This window comes from Lithobates pipiens, unplaced genomic scaffold (assembly GCF_037356315.1).
Source record: "Lithobates pipiens isolate NorthernLeopardFrog02 unplaced genomic scaffold, aLitPip1_a1.2 Scaffold_16, whole genome shotgun sequence".
NCBI lineage: Eukaryota > Metazoa > Chordata > Amphibia > Anura > Ranidae > Lithobates > Lithobates pipiens.
The window spans coordinates 368,633,640-368,655,261 of NW_027507748.1; the positions used below are offsets into that span (position 1 = coordinate 368,633,640).

The 21,622-nt window shown below is 39.5% G+C and overlaps 1 protein-coding gene across 1 annotated transcript in view; it reads left to right on the forward strand.

Moving 5' to 3' along the window:
* Positions 1–21,622, forward strand: part of VMP1 (vacuole membrane protein 1) — a 231,792-nt gene that overhangs the window by 89,027 nt on the left and 121,143 nt on the right. Inside the window, exon 7 of the mRNA XM_077482110.1 lies at positions 18,738–18,905. Coding sequence (XP_077338236.1) covers positions 18,738–18,905 — 168 coding nt within the window. The remainder of the gene's footprint in view (positions 1–18,737; positions 18,906–21,622) is intronic.

The window sequence follows — 21,622 nt, forward strand, 5'->3', positions numbered from 1 at the left end:
AGCGGTGTATTCACCGCTCCTAAACCACTCCTACTCATTGAAATCAATGGGGCAGCGCGGCTATACCGCCAGCAAAGCGCAGATGTGGCTGCACTTTGCAGGTGGTTTTAACCCTTTATCGACCGCTAGCGGTGGTTTAAACCACCCCACTAGCTGCTGAATAGCGCCGCTAAAACGATGGTAAAGCAGCGCTAAAAATGGCGCTGCTTTACCGCCGACGCCCGCACCACCCCAGTGCGAAAGGGGCCTTAGTGTGGTATTTGCATTTGGAATATATTGCTGTGAGCCTACATAATGCATACAAAGAAGCTGCCCATGCAAGTGAAACAGGCCTTTGTAAAGCTTTAAATACAAAACCAATCCATCAGAGAGATGTCACAAATGTCACTGGAAATGGGCTGTTACACAAGTAAAATATGGATAGTCCTGTCAGATATTAGATGAGGTTCACCACCATGTCTCAAACAGCCAGATATTATAGAAAGAAGTCCCCTTCAATAACTTCAAGTATTAGACCTCTAGGGCAGGAGTAGGTAAACTTAAAGAGGTGGAGATCTACCTGAACAACATGGGAGAAGTCAAAGATCACCGGCACAGTGTTGCCCAGTGTCATCTCCTCACACCTGATTCAAACCTCTAATTGCTGTACTACTGTGTTGCAACCACATGCATTGCACGGCAATCATTTCATTTTAATTACAGTGCCTGCTGCACTTGTGAATAAGCCCATAGTTGCATTCAATCGTAGCACCCTTAGGACTTGTTTACAAGTGGGGGGGGGGGGGAACCCTGTGGCTGAGTTTTGGTTTTACCATCCCTGATTTCTACCCCCTTTAGTTGCTAAGGCAGCAGACAAAGCATATTCCACAGCAGGAATTATCACTAGAGAGAGGAGGCATCGGTTTATATGGCTCTTGCTCCCAACTACAGCTCCAACCTTGCAAGTAGTCTCTCTGCATTGTTTGATGCTCTGGAATGGCAGGTCAGCAAGCCCAGGCCGCGATCTGTCAGTCACCTGTCCGCGATCTACTGGTTGCTGACCCCTGCTCTAGGGTAGTTCAAAAAGTGTGATGATTTGTAAAAAAAAAATGTATAATTTACTTAGAGCTGCAGGATTCTGGCCAAATTGAGAATCACAAGTTATTTGCTCAGAATAAAAAGATCACGATTCTAGCAATGTAAAATCTTTCAGATTATACAAAAAAAAAAAAAAATGGGTCAACTTTACTGGTTAGTTTTTTTTTTTTCTTTTTTTTTTAATTCATTAAAGTAATTTTTCCCAAAAAATTGTATTTGAAAGACCACTGCACAAATACAGTGTGACAAAATATTGCAACAACCACTATTTTATTCTCTGGGGTGTCTACTAAAAAAAAAAAAAAAAAAAAATATATATATATATATATATATATAATATATATATATATATATGTATGTGTATATATATATATATATATATATATATATATATATATATATATATATATATATATATATATATATATATATATATTAGTGTGTGTGTGTGTGTATGTATATGTTTGGGGGTTCTAAGTAATTTTCTAGCAAAAAAAATTTTTATTTTGACTTAACAAATGTCAGAAAAAGGTTTAGTGTTTTAAAGGGGCATTCCGGCCAATACATATTTTTTTTTTAAAGTCAGCAGCTACAAAGACTGTACGGCACTTTGTGAATGGCCCCATTGTCTTCTGGGACACACATATGTCCCAGAAGGCAACGGGGCCACTCACCGAACAGGAGGAAGGCCTGTGGAATGGGAAGAGGCAGATTAGGAAGACTGCCTAGCAACAGGGTTTTTTTTTTATTAATGCATTTTTTTTTTTTTTTTGGGTGGCCCTCCACTTTAAGTGGTTAAACTTTTTTCACTTGCACACTTAGGCCCGGTTCACACAGGGGCGACTTGTCCAGGCGACTTCGCCGCATGACAAGTCGCCCCCGTTCTGTACTACGGAACCGTTCTAATAGGAGCGACTCGAGTCGCTCCGACTTAGAAAAAAGGTTCCTGTACTACTTTTTTCGGCGACTTCGGGCGACTTGCATTGACTTCTATACAGAAGTCGTTTTGCAAGTCGCCGCTGAGGTCGCAGCGCTGCAAGTCGTGCCGCGTACTGTGTGAACGGAGCCTAAGTCCAATCCATTGACAAATTGTTACAATGTTTATACTTAAGTTCAACTGATAAAGAATGTTTTGATACTTGGCAGACTGCCCAGTTTTTTTCCTTACTTTCTTTTGACTGCTTTGCGGCTGTCTCCAGTGCAACCATTTTATAAAAATTATGGTATCTTTAACAGGATAAATCATTTTTTTGTGTGTGCGCTTCCAGGTATTCAGCTGAAATTGTGATGATGGTGTCACTAGATAGTTGTGGTTTTATAGTAATGGCTGGAAGACAGCCAATGCAGTACTTGCCATGCCAGCAAAGTTTTGACCTGCAGATGGCCTAAAATAGCAGATGATTATGTCACATCTATAGACACTTTTTCATGTGCTGAATAGGTAGATATTCCTCATTACTTTTGATGTCATCAAAACTGCACATGACCTCCTGTTGACTCATTCCAAAATAGCAGCTATTTGTGCTGGATTTTTTAAACTAGCCATAGACATTGGTCTAAGGTTGGACACTTATGCTAAGTGCACACAATCGGAAATTCCGCCAGAAAAAGTCAGATGAGAGCTTTTGGTGGGAAAATGCAACCGTGTGTATGCTCCATGTGACTTTTGCTGGCGGAACTCCCGCCAGCAAAAGATTGAGAGCAGGTTCTCTATTTTTCGGTCGGAAAAAGTTCAGATCGGAAATTCCGACCATCTGTAGCAATTCCGAAGCACAAAATTCCTACGCATGCTCGGAAACAATTCGACGCATGCTCAGAAGCATTGAACTTAATTCTCTTGGCTCGTCATAGCGTTGTACGTCGCTGCGTTCTTTACAGTCAAATGTTCAGCGAACTTTTGTGTGACCGTGTGTATGCAAGCCAAGCTTGAGCGGAATTCCGTCTGAAAAAACATCCAAGTTTTTTCCAACGGAAATTCCACTCGTCTGTACGGGGCATTAGGCACGATTCAACTGCTTTCAGGCATCTGTGCTGGTCATCAAATCCCTAAACATGAAAGGTCATGAAGCAATTATGGTGCTCATTGTTGCAGTGGGAAAACAATAAGGCAAGGTTTTTTTTTAATCTTAGTGTTAATTTTTTCCCTTCAGATGAGCTTTGGCTGGTGGCACCTACAACTAAAGCCTGGTACACGCTGAGATTTTTTTTTGTTCAACCTGGCCGGAGCCGCTGTACTTACTATATGAAGTTTGTATAGCGATCTCCCCTGCTGAGCTGTTGTGTTCTGACAGGGGGACAGAACACTTCAATCAGCACTCTCCTCTACTGGCGGAGAGCGCTGATTTTCCATTAAGTTGGCTTCTGTCAGACAGAGTGGCATACATTTTTTTTTGAACCGGACGATGTCTCCAGACATTCGGCCTGTATGTATGAGGCTTAACTCTTAGACAATAGATTTTAGGCCAGTACAACTGTATCGGGAAACTGACATCTTATTTTTGTTGGCAAACTTGGTCTAATTGTTGAGATAAGCCAGCACCTAACTTGTCAGTTTGGCTGGTCTCCCACTTTTTTTTTTACATTAAAATGCGTGGTTCCTGCTACAGGCTTTTGAGTTATACAGAATGCTTTGCTCAACAGTGTTTTATACAACGTTTTTAGAGTAAAATGGTCAACTCTCATGTTGGCAAATAAGTTCTTAGTTTAACTAAAATGTCTGTGAAACAATCTTTTATAGCTTTTTGGTAATATATTTTAGCGTAAAGTTTTTTGTTATTTAGTTATTTCATGGACAACTCCAGATTTTATATCTCCAAGGTTTTTCTGCCTTTGTTATAATGGATTGCTGCTTTCTTGTAGGCATCTGTGTAGCATAGTCTACTTCTGACTCACTCTGTGATTACTGATCTCCTAGTCAAGCCTTCCTTTTATGGCTTGTCCACTTGTATTTTACTTTAAATTTGTTTCTCGCAATAGTAATACTGTGGCTTCTCAGTTCTGAACTGTAAAGGGGAACTTGTCTTAATGGAAATAAAAGGGGCTACTTTTTTTTTCTTTTTTTTTTTTTTACATCCGCTCTAAACCTGTTTGCTAAAAATAGATGGATGGGGGTCCGTTCCCCACACGTCTAGCGCAGGGATCTTCAAACTACGGCCCTCCAGCTGTTGCGGAACTACACGTCCCATGAGGCATTGTAAAACTGACATTCGCAGACGTGACTAGGCATGATGGGAATTGTAGTTCCTGAACTACTGGAGGGCCATAGTTTGAAGACCCCTGGTCTAGCAGATGGAATTGGGTGGAAGTCGGGTGTAAAAATCCAACTACTACATAGAGGAGAACGGGCTATGTTTGTGTACACTTTGCATAAGCGGAGCAGACACGGACCAGCCAACTGGCTGCTCACTGGAGCCCACCACCATGTGTAAGGGGCCTTATAAGCACAGTGATGTGCTTAACAAATGTGCTGTTCTCTTCTCTGGCTTCTGGATTCTGAGCCTGACAGAGTGCAACCAAACTAAATGATAGTTTGGTAAAAAAGAAAAGAGTGGGGAGTAGAGCCTGGTCTTGGGACCCACATAATGGCTCTCCTCCAATAACAGAGCTCGCTCTGCTCCACTAAGCAGAGAGAACTTGTTGTAAGGAAGAGTAAATGGCAATTTCCACTCTCTGTTATAAATTAGCCCCCTAAGTGGGTAAGTAGAGATTTTTAATTCATTGACTAAAAACATGGACCTAAACTCAAAAAATGAAGCTCTCTGATCGTATAGGGAAAAATTAGTTATGCATAATCAGTGCCCTGGAAATGTGTACCTTTTTATGCTTTGAATTATTTAAAAAAAAAAAAAAAAAAGAAAGAAAAAGGTGCACTTCCTGTGCCTGGCATTTTGTTGACAAGTCCTTTTTCATCTGCTTTCCTCTTTTGGGCACAGCTTCCCCAGTTCAGGATCTCTAGTCTTAGATACAGAATTATATGTACTATCTCTCCTGACTTTCAGCATTCGTTCTGAATATTTCTTTCATGTAGACCAAATCTTTAAAGCACTCATGTGTAAAATTATGTGTTTTTTTTTTTTTTTTGTACCTTCTTGCAAAATACTATGATTTTTATTTCATTTACAAACCTAAACAAGCATTTTCATGAATGTCACTGCTTGAAAATGATTGGAATATTACACCACACTCCCAATCCAATCATTCAGACAAAAACATCTGCTACATCAAACAAGTTTTCCAAACTCTTATTTTATTTTTTTCTTTACTGTACCCTTCGTGTGTTTTTTTTATTTGTATTTGCTTAATCAGTAATGTGTCCAAAAATTATTTTTTGAAGCCATTTAGCATATAAACCTATTCCCTACAACACATTCCAGTAAAAAAAAAAAAAAAAAAATTATATATATATATATATATATATATATATATATATATATATATAATCATTTTAAATGAAAGGAGCCCATACCTAGAGGGTATGTTTACACATGATTCAGACATTTCTAGTTGCATTCATTTGGAAAATGATGTTGATCCCAGCTGAAAATGGTGGGAATATTGTGTGAGAACATTTAAAAATATGGATGTTTAGCACTTTGATTTTCATCACATATGTTTGTAGCATATAGACAAAGATGTAGACTTTGGCTGGCTTCACACCTATGCATTTTTCGTGCTTTTTACATTTTGCTGATTTGCACTACAGAAAGTGATCCATAGGAAACCATGCTAAATGGACTGTAGTGCAAATCTGCAAAATGCAAAAAGCACTAAAAATGCATAGGTGTGAATCAAGCCTTAGCCCTTGTACACACGGTTGGGCATTCTGACGGAAAATGTCCGATCGGACCGTGTTGTCGGATAATCCGACCGTGTGTGGGCTACATCGGACTGTTTCTGTCGGAATATCTGACCGACAAAGTTTTAGAGCTGGGCTATAAAATTTTCCGACAACATGATCCGATCAGACTGTGTCCGATCGTTTGTAGAGAATTCCGATCGGACAAAGTGCCACGCATGCTCAGATCAAATTTCTAGACCAAAGCTATTGGCTACTAGCCTGAATGTAGTCCCGTCGTAACGAAATAACGTCATCACGTTATGAACGATCGGATTTTCCGACCGTGTGTACGCAACACCAGTTTTGGACAAAATCGAATGGATTTTGTTGTCGGAATGTCCGACCGTGTGTACAAGGGCTTACAGCATATTTCTTCACTGTCACTTCCTTCTTGAGTATATTTATGGTATCATGTAAGTGTCAGACTAGTCACATGATATATATAAAAATCATGAATTACCCACAAATTGTCAAAATAGGACTTTTGGTCAAACAGTTTTCAATACAGGCTTTGGCAACTGGTACTTAAAGCTGACTCCGTGAGGATGAAACTGTGGCTTTTTAACTATGAACTTTAGCAGAAGCAGATGTCCTAAAGCATACTCTGCTTAGTCTGCCAAAACCATAGGATGACGTTGCTCTGACTTCATTCTGGACAGCTGGTAAAAGTTGTCGAAAAGGAGGCACGTAATCTGTAGACTCCTTGTGGTGGGGGGTGGGTGGGTTGTCTCTGAAAGTCCTTGTATGTATTCACCACCCGTAAGCACAGCACATTGTTTTATTTTTATATTTAGCAGAATGTTTCACAATTGGGTGAACCTTAATATTTTAGTCCTAGATTTTCAAAATCTGTCTGGCTTACCTAAAAAATATATTGGGCACCTTATTTAGGTTTATTTACTCTTTCTAAAGGGTAACTATAGTCTATGAGAGTTGGAGACAGCTCTGCTAGTTGTTTTAAGCCCAGTACACACTGACCGAATGACGTGCGACATTGGCTGGTTCAATAAAAATTGGCAGCTGTTCGGACCGTCTGTCTGGCAGCTGGTCCCGACAGAAGCCAGCCGTCCAGCCAGTCCAACAGAAGCCGGCCGTTCAGCCAGCTTCTGTCTGACTAGCATGCTGGAAAACCAGCAGCCAACTGGCTCCCAATCAGCGCTCTCAGCAAATGACTGAGCACTAACCGGAGTGTTTTGGCAGAAGAGGGGGGGGGGTGGTTCCCACTATCAGAACACAATAGCTCCGTGGGGGGTGGCGGATCGCTGTCCAAGCACCTGATTCTTAGTATAACTGAGCTGAACTCAACAAAAAAAAACTGATAGTGTGTATTAGGCTTTAGGCTGGACATAAACTAGTAGATTTTCGAACAACTGTATGAAAGATTGAAAGAAAAACAAGGCACCTATGGCCAATCTAAGAGGGGAGAACAATCGTTCCTAAGCATGAATGCAGTGTATAAGCCTAGATGTGTGGTTCTCTTTCTGGGGGTAACGTGGGTTTATTGGATTGCCATAATTGTAACTTTATTCCAGTCATTTCTTTCCCTAATGTCTGTGTTATCACTGCAAACTTCAGTTTGTATATTTGGCTTGTACAGCTGCATTTGTGAAATACACGATCGTGTTTTGTTTCTATCTTGTATTTTGCACCGTAAGTCTTCTGGTCTTATGACTTGCTGTTTTCACATTCTGTTTTTACTGGCTCTGTCTCAGTTGGAATAATAGCCACCAAGACCTGTTACTGGAAGTAGAGCTGGGACTTGTAATAGGCATATTATGATCCCCTACTGGAGGCTAAAATAACCTTGTAAGACTGCTGACACATTACATTCACAATTACTTATGTTTTAGCAACTGTTTCATTCTTTTTTGAGTCTTGACTGTTCTACGTGAAATATAAACTTTTGCATTTTGTACTACTGGTGCTTTGTGTTTCCAGTGTCTGTTTTGTACATTTGAATATTAACATAGTCCATTCCATTGGCTGCAGATTGGTGGTTGTGCTTGGAATTTATTAGATGTTTGGCCAAAAAGTTCATTCATATAGATGACCTCATCTAATCACATTTACTCAGAGTAGCTCTTCAAGGTTCATTATTTACGTATATCTATGATATTTTTATAGACAGAATCTGTCAGACCTCTTAGTTCTGTAATTCTGGCTATATTTTTGCCCATGTTGGCATAGATTTAAATAACTCAATTGCTTTTTCAGAAAGTCTTTGTGGTTGGAAAGTGATCAATATTGGCTTATTTGTACATTATATATATATATATATATATATATATATATATATATATATATATATAAATAAACGAGAATAGTTAAAATGGAAATGTATCGATATATATCTAAAAAAACAAAAAAATAACCTACAGGTCATGATGTCCTCACTTCATATCACTTCACACAGAGGTTTAAACAACTGTAAAACCGCAGTACGCGAATGTAATTAGTCTTTTATTAGTACACTACAAAATAGTATATGGGTTTGACTGAATCGACCTGTTAAGGAGTAAAGTTACTTAAGTTGCTTCATTAACATTGTTTGTGACCAGTTAACAAAGTGACCATTTAAATATAACCGCAATAGAACTTTATAAATGCTACCTACTCTATTGTGAATAAGTACTTTGGGGTGTATTCACTAAGCGATGTGAATTTATTTTAACTGCATTCATTATTTAATTAAACAATAATTTTTCCTCATCACAATGTTTAGTACATGTAAGTGCGTATTGCATCGGTGTGCAGTCATCATTTTGTGCTATTGAGTACCCTTTTCTGATGGTATTTTTTCCTCCTTAACCCCTTAAGGACCGCCCCATAGCACATTTACTGCTGCAGGACGGCCCTCCTGTGCAGAATCACATATATACACAGTGCCTTGCGAAAGTATTCGGCCCCCTTGAACTTTTCAACCTTTTGCCACATTTCAGGCTTCAAACATAAAGATATAACATTTAAATTTTTTGTGAAGCATCACCAACAAGTGGCTTCAGCCATGATTACTCACAGCAGGAGTGATCTGCTGGTGCCAGGGACTTTATGTCCACCGGCACCCTCGGATTGTCAGGCAGAGATACAGAATGGAGCTCTGCCTATGTGATATCCATTCTGACATGGGGGAAGGGATTGATTTTGTGTCCCTGCAAAGCTGGGATTAAAAGCCATCACTTTCCTGAGTAAAAGCAGCACACTCAGTACAGTAAAACACTAGCTAGGCACACAGTTTACCCCCTTGATCGCCCTAGATGTTTAACCCTTTCCCAGCCAGTGTCATTAGTACAGTGACCGTTTATATTTTTAGCACTGATCAGTGTATTTGTGTCACTGGTTCCCACAAAGTGTAAAAAGTGTCAGCTAGTGTCTGACTGTTGCAGCCCCGCTGTAAGTTGCTGATCACCACCATTACTAATATGAATAAATAAAAAATCCAGTGTTTATCCCATAGTTTGTAGATGCTATAACTTTTGTGAAACCAAATCGATGTAGCAGATTACATATTTGCTTAAATTTATGAAGAAATTCGATTTTTGTTTTTTATGGATGTTTTATAGTGGAAAGTAAAAAATATATTTTTTATTTGTTTTCAAAATTTACGATTTTTTCTGTTAATAGCGCAAAAGATGAAAAAATGCAGTGGCGATCAAATACCACCAAAAGACAGTTTTTTTTTTTATGGGAAAAAATTATATAAATTTTATTTGGGTACAGCATTACAGGACTCCCCAATTGTCAGTTACAGTAATGCAGTACCGTATTACAAAAAATGGCCTGGTCATGAAGGGGGTAAATCCTCCAGAGGTCAAGTGGTTAAGGCATATTTTATTTTATTATGCTTTTCTGGATACCTTACTTTTAGCTTAATCATAAGCTATTGTAAGGACTGAAAAGTCGCGTGATAATTTTTGTGATCTGAATTGGGGTCGGGTTCATATATGTGCGAATTGGATGCAGTTTTCATCCAATTTGCATGACACGAGTGTGACCGGTTCTCAATGGAGCCTGTTAACACATGTCTGTAGTGGCCGCAGTGCGATTTTCCAAAAAGGTTCTGTGCATTTTGGATTCAGTTCAGGTGCGAATTTGGGCAAATATTTGCACCTGAATCGTACCTGCTTCGGTCAACAGGAATGCACCGGAAACCGTGGCTGCACATATGTGAACCTGGCCTTACTTGGAAAATACTATAAAAGCACAAAGGATAGTGAAATGCTGCATGGAATTAAGCTTTAGTAGTTTACCCTTTAGTGTTAGACCCCTTTCACACTGGGGCGCTTTGCAGGCGCTACAGCACTAAAAATAGCGCCTGCAAAGCGCCCTGAAAGAGCTGCTGCTGTGTCTCCAGTGTGAAAGCCCAGAGGGTTTTCACACTGGAGTGGTGTGCTGGCAGGACAGTAAAAAAAATCTTGCTAGCAGCATCTTAGGAGCGGTGTATACACTGCTCCTGCCCATTGAAATCAGTGGGGCAGCGCAGCTATACTGCTGGCAAACAGCTGCTGCAGCAGCGCTTTGCAGTGGTTTTAACCCTTTCTTGGCTGCTATCAGGGGGTAAAACCGCCCCCGCTAGCGGCCGAATACTGCCGATAACACGACGGTAAAACAGTGCTAAAAATAGTGCCGTTTTACTGCTGATGCCGCTCCCACCCCAGTGTGAAAGGGGCCTTCGTGATGCTCCCATGCTTCTGCCACCCACAAGCCCAGAAGTTTGAAACCTTGTTTAACCACTCTTCAAAGCATGTAATAGCTCATTTTAAATTGATGGGAAAAAAAGGGGGTCAATTTCTCTTAAGTGTGTTCACTGACCTAGTATTTGGGTTGATTTACTAAAATTGGAGAGTGCAAAATCTCGTGTGGCTGTGCATGGTACCCATTTTGCTTCTAACTTTAGCTTGTTCAAAAAAAATCAAAAAACCTGGAAGCTGATTGGTTTCTATGCAAAGCTGCACCAGATTTTCCACTCTCCAGTTTTAGTAAATCAAACCCCAATATGTGTGCTTTGCTGTCAGTCTATTTAATTAATAGAAGTTGGAAAAGAGTGGTTAACCACTTCCGAACCAACGATTTACCTGTACTTGTCACATACCTATTGCTGTCACAAGGATGCTTACATTCCTTATGACAGCAATAAAAGTGAGAAAAAAAAAGAAAGCAACAGTGTAAAAATAAAATAAATTAATAATTAAAAAAAAAAAAAACACACATTGAAGTAAAAAAAAAAAAAAAATAATAATTTCCCAAAATTTGCATTTGTGACACAAAAAGTTACAATGACTGCAATTTTATTCTCTAGGGCCTCTGCTTTAAAAAGATTTTATATATATATATATATATATATATATATATATATATATATATATATATATATATATATATACTGTTTGGGGGTTCTAAGTAATTTTCTAGAAAACAATACTGATTTTTACATGTAAAATAAAAGTGCCAGAAAAGGCCTGGAGCTGAAGTGGTTAAAGAAACCACATACTAACTAAATGGTGTAGGGTACAAGGTTTAAATATTAACTTCTCTTTTACGGTGAGTAAAGGAAAATAACATCTTTGCTCTGTGTTATGTGTATGTGATTAGAGTGTATTCATTGAGTTTAAGTAATTATTAAATTTATGTGATTAACAGAAAATGAAACTCTTCGAGGGCTGATTGTTGAGAGCCAGGGAAAACTTTCTTTTAGTGATAACAGTAGTAAAAAATGGAGAAAATCAGTTATCAGCTGTAATATTTTAGGTGCATTTGCTGCCACTCAACTGAATGTCTATCCTTGGTCTTAAACATTCCGTGACATAAAATAAAACATTTTCTAACTGTGTTATCATGCCTAGAATTGGCTTGGCATTTCTTTTGTTCATCAAATTGTCAAATGTTTTGCTATCCCTTGGAAGTCATGGAGGCGACTTAATTATAAAATCCATCAATTCTTTATGTAAGTGTAATCTTGAGATTACTAAAGAAAAAATAGAACTCCACCTAATTGTCAGGGATGGGTTAATTTCGGAAACATAAATAAGTAAATATAGATTTATCTTTGTTGCTCTTTTTTGCCACAATCTTAGAAAACCAAAGCCAAGAGCTCTTAGGGCCGGTTCACACTGCGAGCCGCGGCGAGGCGTCTCCGACTTCCTCGCCGCGACTTGCAGGGGGGGTCAGCGGCGACTTGCAGAGGACTTCTGCATAGAAGTCAATGCAAGTCGCCCCCGAAGTAGTACAGGAACCTTTTTTCTGAGTCGGAGCGACTCGAGTCGCTCCTCTCAGAACGGTTCCATTGTACTCAATGGGGACAACTTGCGGGAGCGAGGCGAGGCGAGCCGTGTCGCCTCGCCTCGCGCCGCAGTGTGAACCGGCCCTAGCGTCCAGCCTGCTGTTGTACCGAGCATTTTGGGAGATTTCCTCATTGGCTTGAATGGGTAGATGTATTTTTTTTGCTGTGTCTCAGTACTGTTTAAAAGCATTGACTCACCATTACTCACTCACTACTGCTTTGTTATGTTTTTTTTTTAAAACCATCCGAGCTTGTGATCCATAAAACTGTGTAGGAGACTTTGTAGAGCGGGAAGACTGTCATGTTTTTTTAAATAAAAAATGTCCTTTACAAAACAATTATTTCACTTACGTTTTTCTTTTATAAACTTTTTATTATTTATTACCGATTTACTTGCGAATTACCATGCATTCTCATTAACTGAACTACTAATTCTCTTTCCTGTTTCTTTTTTACTAATTCTCTTTCCTGTTTTTAGTTTTTTCATATGTATTTAATTCTGTTATATCAGCCACAATCACAACAGTCATTATTGTTAAGAGAAAGTGTGAGACCTTTCTGATGATGCAATATACATTACTGCGATAAAGTTGATTGTCAGTAGAAAGTGCCTAATGCAATATGAAAGGATATTCTATTGTAATCGGGGCCTGTTAAATATCCGTAGCTTTAGTAAAAAAAAAAATATATATATATAATATACCATATTTAGGGGTGTATAACATGCACAGGTGTATACCACACACATTCATTTTCAGAGGGAAGTTTCAGGAAAAAAATAAAATTTTAAATAAGGAACTTTCAAGCAAAATAAGGGTCAGTGTCCATCTGCAGCCTCACCATTGCCATCAATGCAGCAGTTTCCTATTATCCATGCACATGCTATTTGCACCCGATTTTCATGGTGAAAACGTGAGTGTTATACGCCAATAAATACAGTGTGTTTGTGTGTGTGTGTGTGTGTGTGTGTGTGTGTATGTGTGTATGTATAAATAAAATATTATACTTGCATTGGGAAACCAGCCTATATGCAATCTATAAAATTTACATAAACCAGAAAAGAAGGTACTTGGGTAATTGTGACTTTCTCACCATATATGAATATAGAGAACCATGATGGAAGCCCATAGGGAAGGCCCCCCCCTTTTAATCTCCTTTTTTTATTTCTTCTTTTTTCCTTTCTTTCATTTCTCCTTTTTATTTCCTCCTTTTTTGATCTTTGCTATTTATTTGAATGGTTGATGGTATGGGGATGCAAAGGTCTATGCACAAATATAAAATGTAATGACAGACAGGATCAAATTGAGTTTTTGTGTTTGCTTACAAAGCCATATGAGAATTTGTGATGTGTGTTTTTTTTATGTGACTAAGTGTATTCTAAAAAAAAAAAATGGTTCAATAAACCAGAGTGAATTACCTAAGTGCCTTCTTTTCCAGAGGTCTGTCTTCTGGTTTATTCAATTTTTTTTTTTTGTTTTGAGTACAGAGATCAACGCCTGTATATAGGTGACAGTGACTTTATTTAACATATATCTCCTGGTTATTAGTTGATGTGACACAGCAACTACCCCTTTAATCTATATGCAGTCTACTTTATATGACACACTAAAAATGACACTTCTAACCCTCCACTTCAGTATGCTAGTAAAGAAAAGTAGGGAAGAACCGGTTGTATCACTGTAGCTGAACTTTCTTTTCTGCTTCAGATCTCCTTCAGTCCATCTAAAGAGGTGTGGCCAACCACAAGTCTTAGGCCAGCCATACATGGATCGAAAGTCAGCCAGTCCAGACAGTGTGTGTGGATGGGGGAATTTAGTAATTTTCTTTCCTGCAACCCACTAGTAGAACAGAAAAAAATTACTCATCTATGGGCTGTCGTTATTTTTTATGCTTTAATTCAGATTTTTCATAAACAAAAATACCAAACCAAACCCCCAAATAAATGCCCAGTTGGCCCATTTGCTGTACTTAATTGTTCATGTTCTGTCCAGGGTTGACAACTTTTTTTTTAATCAAATGTGGTCCTCCCTTTTTTTTTAAGGCTTTGCTTGTGCCCTGATAGTTAAAGCAGTTGTAAACCACTGGACATTTTTCTTTTGTAATGTCATAATGTGCTAGCATGCATCGCTCTCATCTTCACCCATCTTTCTTCGGGGGTTTGCAGACTCCTGCTCTGTGACTGGCCGGAGCTGTGATGACATCGCTCCTGCACATGCACGTGGGAGCCACCAGTCATGGCATAGGACTCTGAAGAAATGGCACGGGTGGCCGTTCCTTCAGAGCGCATGCACCACCGATGTCCTAAGATCTCTTAAATTGAGATATTTACACTACCTATAGGTAGCCTTATTGTAGGCTTACCTATAGGTAAAAGCAAAATATGGAAGTTTACTTCCACTTTAAAGGCATGTTTAATTCAGAAATTAGTTTTTCTGAAAATGTATATTTTTTTGTTTCAGATAACATGAATATAGAGTTTAGTAAAATATCTGTTAACACAAATCCCAGAAGTCAAGTATCTAATGTACCTAAAAATATTGCGGTCAACTAACAATGGTAGACCTTTCTTCAGATGTAAATAAATGACTATGATCTTTGGCTTCCTTAACTGTGGCTGTTGGCTTCTAGTTTTGGCAAGCTTTATCCGGAATAGTCTTGTTTTCTTTCACTTCTATGTTAGCTCCAGCTTTAGGACATGTTGATGGCTAATATTTGCATGTTTGTATGTGAGCAATTAACATTGCTAACTCCATTTTTATTATGGCCTGTGTGAATAGTCCACACTCCAGTTAATTTGAGCGCAGCTATCCATTTTATTCTGAAATCATGGATTCAATTCTTTCTTGTTCACTTTAAACCTCTGTAAACTGGTGAATCTAGCCAGCAGTTTTCACTTAAATTAAAAGGTTTCACCTCTCCTGTCCCTCCTTTTCTTATAGGAAGCATGTACTATAATAATTCTGATTTTTATCTACTAGCCAAATCTGATAATGTCATCTATAAACTATGGTGGTTTCTGGCTTCAAACATGTAGCTGTAGGTAGATCTGAACATATTTTTTTTTTTCTGCATCTGCCTTAATTTGGTTCACACTATGAACAACATGTGAATCGCACAGGAACTGCACCGCATTCACATGTTGTTATTCAGTGTGGTGCGATTTGAGCCCAGTGATTTTGAATGGGCTCAAATTGCAGCACATCACACCAAAGTCATGCGTGCACCAATTTTGGAACCACGCTGCTACTGGATCGCATGGGTACAAAAGTAGTATGCAATCCAGTTGCATCGTGGTTCCACTGCATTTGGGGTGTCGTTAAGATTGCACTGACACCTACTGCAGACCGCAAGGGCAGTGCTATTTGAATGCAGTGTTGGGAATGCGCACTGATTGTGGGGTTTCCCACACCACATTAGTGTGAACCTAGGCTTAATTGGTTGGCTGTCCATGTTGAGTTGCTACATTAATTGTCAAATGTAAGTGCATTCTATGTAATACTCTTTTTTATTCTTATAACACCAAACATCCCTAGTAAATGGATGGTGTTTGTTGCTTAAAGAACAACTCCGCTAAAAACGTAAAAAAAATAAGGTTTTTTTTTATGTAACCTAACATACGCCAAGTGTTAAGTCAGAAAAACTGCAACCCTTTTTGGAAAACAAGAGATTTCCCTTGGAGATAAACACACGTATGTTTATGGGGTTGTCATGGCTCCAGTAGTCATACTCATTGAATTGTGAATACAAAATTGTGTGTGGTCAGTTTTCCTCAGCTGGTAATGGTGGGGGCTGATACCCAGCAATACTAGAACAAACGCTAAATAATTATAGATGTCTGGTTTAGATGATCAGCTAGTTTGCATATTAGAAACTGAGTTGGGTTACATTTAGAGATGAGAAAAGCTAGGACATTGGATTCAATTGAACAGTCTTCTTTGAAGCAATTCTTTTCTTCACCAGCTTTTTACAGAAACTATGAGGAGTGAATGAATGCTATGAACCATTCAACTTGTAAATGGTTCACCAATGCTTAATTAGTGAATAAAAGCCTACTTCGGTTTGTTTCCAAAAACCCAGTTATTACCCCACTTGCTTTGAGATGGTGAAACCAATGATTTATTACGGCCCACGTTTCATAGACCCCTTAGGCTCCATGCACACTGGGCTTAAAAAAATGTCTGTTCTCGTGAGAGTAAAAAACGCTCATATAGAGCATTTGTTGTAGACGGTTTAGATGAGTTTAGGAAAATTTTACATTTTTTCTGCCTCCAAGTTCCAATCAGAAACGCAAACCAGAAGGGTTTTTTTTTCTGCCTCTAAACGTTAAACTCAAAATATCCCAGAACACAGCGTGTCCCATTCACAAAGCGATGCGCGACTCGCACATGCGCAGTAGGAAACGGGCAGTGAAGCCGCAAGGCTCCACTGCCTGTTTCCCTTACATAGAAAGGCGGCGCCGGGACCAGAGAGCCGAGGGACGGGTCGGCCTTGGGCGGTCGACATCGCGGGCGCCTTGGACAGGTAAGTGCTTATTAAAAGTCAGCAGCTACAGTGTTTGCAGCTGCTTACTTTAAATTTTTTTTTTTAAACCGGCCCTCCTCTTTAATTACATTTTTTACAGGCTGCAGTTTTTTTTTAAAAAAATGCTATTTTTTTTACACATTACCTGCAAAGATGTGCATTTTTTTTTTTTTTTAAACCGTTCACAGGCTGTATAATTTCAGCATTGTAATATAATTTTTTTTGACAATCCAATATAAGCTACTTACTTGAAAAACGTCTGTTAGCCCTTGTACACACGGTCGGACATTCCCGACGGAAAATGTCCGATCGGACCGTGTTGTCAGATAATCTGACTGTGTGTTGGCTCCATCGGACTGTTTCCGTCGGGAATATCCGACGGACAAAGTTTTAGAGCTGGGCTATAAAACTTTCCGACAACATGATCCGATCGGACTTTGTCCGATTGTGTGTAGAGAATTCCGATCAGACAAAGTGCCATGCATGCTCAGATCAAATTCCTAGACCAAAGCTATTGGCTACTAGCCTGAACGTAGTCCCGTCGTAACGAAATAACGTCATCATGTTAAGTACGATTGGATTTTCCGACAACTTTGTCCGACCATGTGTGTATGCAACACAAGTTTCGGACAAAATCTGACGGATTTTGTTGTCGGAATGTCCGACCATGTGTACAAGGGCTTAGGTTGTGAGTGCTGCCTGTCTGCTGTCTTTCCACAACTTCCTGGATTCCCTGCATGTTTTGCTGCTTCTCCTCTACTGTTTACTTTCGGCTTCTATGAACTACATATCCCATGGTACCTTTCTTCCTGCATGCAGTAATTCCTGTACTGACTCCTCTCCTCCTCTCAGCACCTATGTAGTTCAGAAGGCAGGCTCTGTGAATACTCTGACACAGCAATGCCTAATTTCAGGGTATAGTGAATATGTGTTACAGAATTCAAGAAGTAGAAGTTCAGTGTAAACGTATCAAAGATTAAACTTGCTCCCACCCCCATTCTATGCCCTTTACTACCTGTAAAGGAAAGATGTGAATACCTACCTAATCTACGGGCGCTCCCTTCTCTTCACGTATTCTCCCCAGCAGCCGGCTGCAGGGGAGAGGAGAGAGCTGTGACAACGGCTCCAGTGCCTGGGTGGTAACATCACCCATAGACTTACTATGGGGCATCCATTGTCCACTGTCTCTACACACTGAAGCTGGCGCTGGGAGCTGATCACATGCCCAGACTGGAGCACCTTTAGATTAGGTAAGTATGCCCATCTTTCCTTTAGTGTGGTCAGAGCATATCTAAGGATAAACCTGTGCCCACCCTGATTCTATGCCCTATACCAGTGATGGCGAACCTTGGCACCCCAGATGTTTTAGAACTACATTTCCCATGATGCTCATCCACTCTGCAGTGTAGTTGAGCATCATGGGAAATGTAGTTCCAAAACATCTGGGGTGGCAAGGTTCACCATCACTGCCCTATACTAACTAGCCTGTAAAGAAAAGATGTGTATGCTTACCTAATCTAAAGGTGTTCTGGTCCAGTCACATGACCTCCCCAGCGGTCAGCTTCAGGAGAGAGCAGCGACAACTGTTGCAGTGCCTGGGCGGTGAAATCTCTTATAGACTTACTATTGGGCATCTGTTGTCCGCTGTCCCTTCTCTCCCCTGAAGCTGGTGCTGGGTGCCAATCACGTGATCGGACCAGAGCGCCCATAGATTAGAGAAGTAGGCACATCTTACCTTTAAAGGGTAGTTAGTATAGGACATAGAATGGGGGCTTTGCAGGTTTAAAAGTAGATTCCAAGATTGTTCAGATTAATTGGAGTAAGCTAGAAATAACTTAAATACAATGTAGAAATTAATATAATGATTTTGAAATGTGAGCATAGCTACACTTTTTAAAGCAAAGTTTATGTAGATCCTTTCATCATTTTTTGTGATCATATTTTTGTATAACATATCCTTTTTATACAGTGTATATGGTTGTGTATACAAAAAATATAAATTTGCTTTGTTTCTTATTTTATCAGGGTCCACATATAGCTTCAGTGACACTTGCTGCTTATGAATGTAATTCAGTCAACTTTCCTGAACCTCCTTATCCAGATGAAATTATATGTCCAGAAGAGGAAACTGTAGAAGGTGCCATTTCATTATGGACCATCATATCTAAAGTCAGGCTAGAGGCCTGTATGTGGGTAAGTGTAGTCAAAGTAAAGCTGTAGAGGATATATCAGGAAGCCTAAAAACTCCCTGACATCTCTGCTAAGTACAAACAGTGAGAAATTACAATGTTGTGAAATGTGGTATTTTGGTGCAAGCATTTAGGAGTGTTTTTGCACGTGGTCTAAAAATCCATGTAATTAATGGCAGGATGTTGGTCATATTGTTGTTGTTTACTGGGAGAGGTGAATCCCTCCATGTTACTACCCAGAAAAGCTCTGGCCAAGTAGGGCATTCAAATCTTGCTTGGCAGTCCCCTGCATTAGGGCAGTGTACAATAACTACAGAGATTAATTTTAATTGTTCGGCATTGAGAAGAAGTGGAGTCTGGTTGCTGTTATACTAACCTGGCCTGTATTCTCCATGCTCCCATTAATTAATTGCCTTTATATTTACTTTCATTTTATAACTTTTTTTTTTTACACCTAGTGATGTCTTTCACGAGTTTCTATGCTCCTCTTTGCAATGCCTGCAGATCATGGCTGGTGGAAGTTACTAGCAGTGTGGTGTACATAGTTTTCTGAAAACATTGCAGTACCCAGTTTTATTACTCCTCTCAGTAACCTCCTACCCTGATGCAAGCAATGGGCTGCTAGACCTTAGGAGGAGTTTTGCAAATATCAAAATGCCTGGATGGGTGTATATTCCTGGGAAGACTGCATTTGCATGTACGTTGACAATGGCTAGTAAAGGCTGGAGCGGTGACATCACCCATAGGCTTTAATGGTCCTTCTGTTGTTGGTGCTCCAACCTCCCACCTGAAGCCACATAGGCTGACACAGAGAAATCGGATCACATGAATGGACCAGAACATGTTGAAAATAGGTAAGTATATACATCTTTATTATAGGGGTGAAGGGAAGGGGACAGTTTTAAGGCTGGTTAAGTGTAAGCTGAAATTCCTCTTAAAAGTCTGTCTAAAGCGGAAACTTTTTTTTATACGATATATCATTTTTTATACAGTTGGAAAGGATTAGTAACCCTCTTGAGTAATTATTATTGTCTGCATCCCTACTGGGAAGATTACCCATTCAGTGCATTCTTGTGATTATTGGTACCAGGACTGAAAGTTAGGCAAAGTCCAAAATTTTGAATTGTCCCCAGAACAGAAATAGAGGTGAAATCTTCCAATGATTACATTTTGTTCTAGAGACAAGTTTATTCTTCCCTGTGGTGTCTGTAGGGCAGGAAGAGGAGATAAAGAAAAAACAAACAAGGGTTTGAACTATTCCTTTAAAAAAAAAAATATTTTTTTAGTAAAAATAAAATAAATTGGACCTTTATTAAAGTGGTAGTAAACTCCCTTGGTTGATATCTACCTATAGGTAAGACTATTATAAGGCTTACATATAGGTAGTGTAACTATCTCCTAAACATGCACAGTTTAAGAGAGATTTACTGTACATGCAGCCAGTGACATCACTGGCGCATGCGCTCTGATGGAACATCCACCTGGGACGTTCCCTCAGAGCCATGTGCCGTGAACTGCAGCTCTCATGCGCATGCACCGGGGTGATGTCATCACGACTCCAGCAAGTCACACAATCGGACCCTGTGAACACGGAAGGAAGACTGATGAAGATGGAAGCGCCTGGAGCTCTGACATCTCTGGAAGGGCTTTGTTTTAGGGTAAGTTTAACATAATGTGCTAGTATGCGATACATACTAGTACATTATGACATTATTTTGCAAAGTACAAAAACTGACAGAAAAACATATGGATATGATGCAAAAAAATTTTTTTTTATAAAACATGGCACCCATGGGCCTCCCATTTTTTGCCATCAGATTTTGATTAACCTCTAACAGAACAATTGCTCACAAGATCCTGCATTGGGTTTTCTATAATATTCCATGAGTTCTCGAGTGCTCCTTCCCTCTCCTCCCATTCTTACCCTATTCTCCTATCTTGTTTTTTTTTTTTTTGTCTTCTGTGTAGCAACTAATGCTGCTTATCACTTGGTGGATTAGAGATTGATTTATGGATCCAATCATGACCTTGTAGGTTATTTGTGGATACCTCCCAGCTTATAAATCTTTTGTAATATCTGTGACGCTACTGCATACGAACAAGGTGTTTTTTTTCTTTTTGGAGTTTGTTTACCCCTATTCTTCTAGACCAGGGGTCTCCAAACTATCTAAACAAAGTGCCTGTTTACTGTCCTTCAGCATTTTAGGGGTGCCAGACTGTGGCCAGTGGGAGTAGAAAATTCCCCAGCGTCAGATGCCCCATCAATGCCACATCATTGGTTTTAGTGGGAGCAATAGTGCTCCATTGTTGGTATCAGTGGAAGAAATACTTGAACATCGTTGGTATCAGTGGGAGGAATAGTGCCCCACCACTGGTATCAGTGGGAGGAATGGTACCCCATTATTAGGGCTCATGCACACTGCATCTCAAAGAAGCTCACAGAAGCTAATAAAAGCTCAAATGCCTGTAAAAGCAGCTTTTTTATTTTATTTTTTATTTTTTCAGCTGCATTGTGCATGAGCCCTTAGTGTCAGTTGTGAATAGAATAGTGCCCCAGGGGCTGGATAGAGGCAAGGGAAGGGCAAACCACTGTTCTAGACACACAAGAAAAACAATTAAATGAGAAACAGTTGTCATCTGTATATTGCTTTGAGGGATTTACTACTTTTCCCTTCTTGCAGGTTCCAACTACCCTTTGTGTTACCTCCAGCATCATCTCAC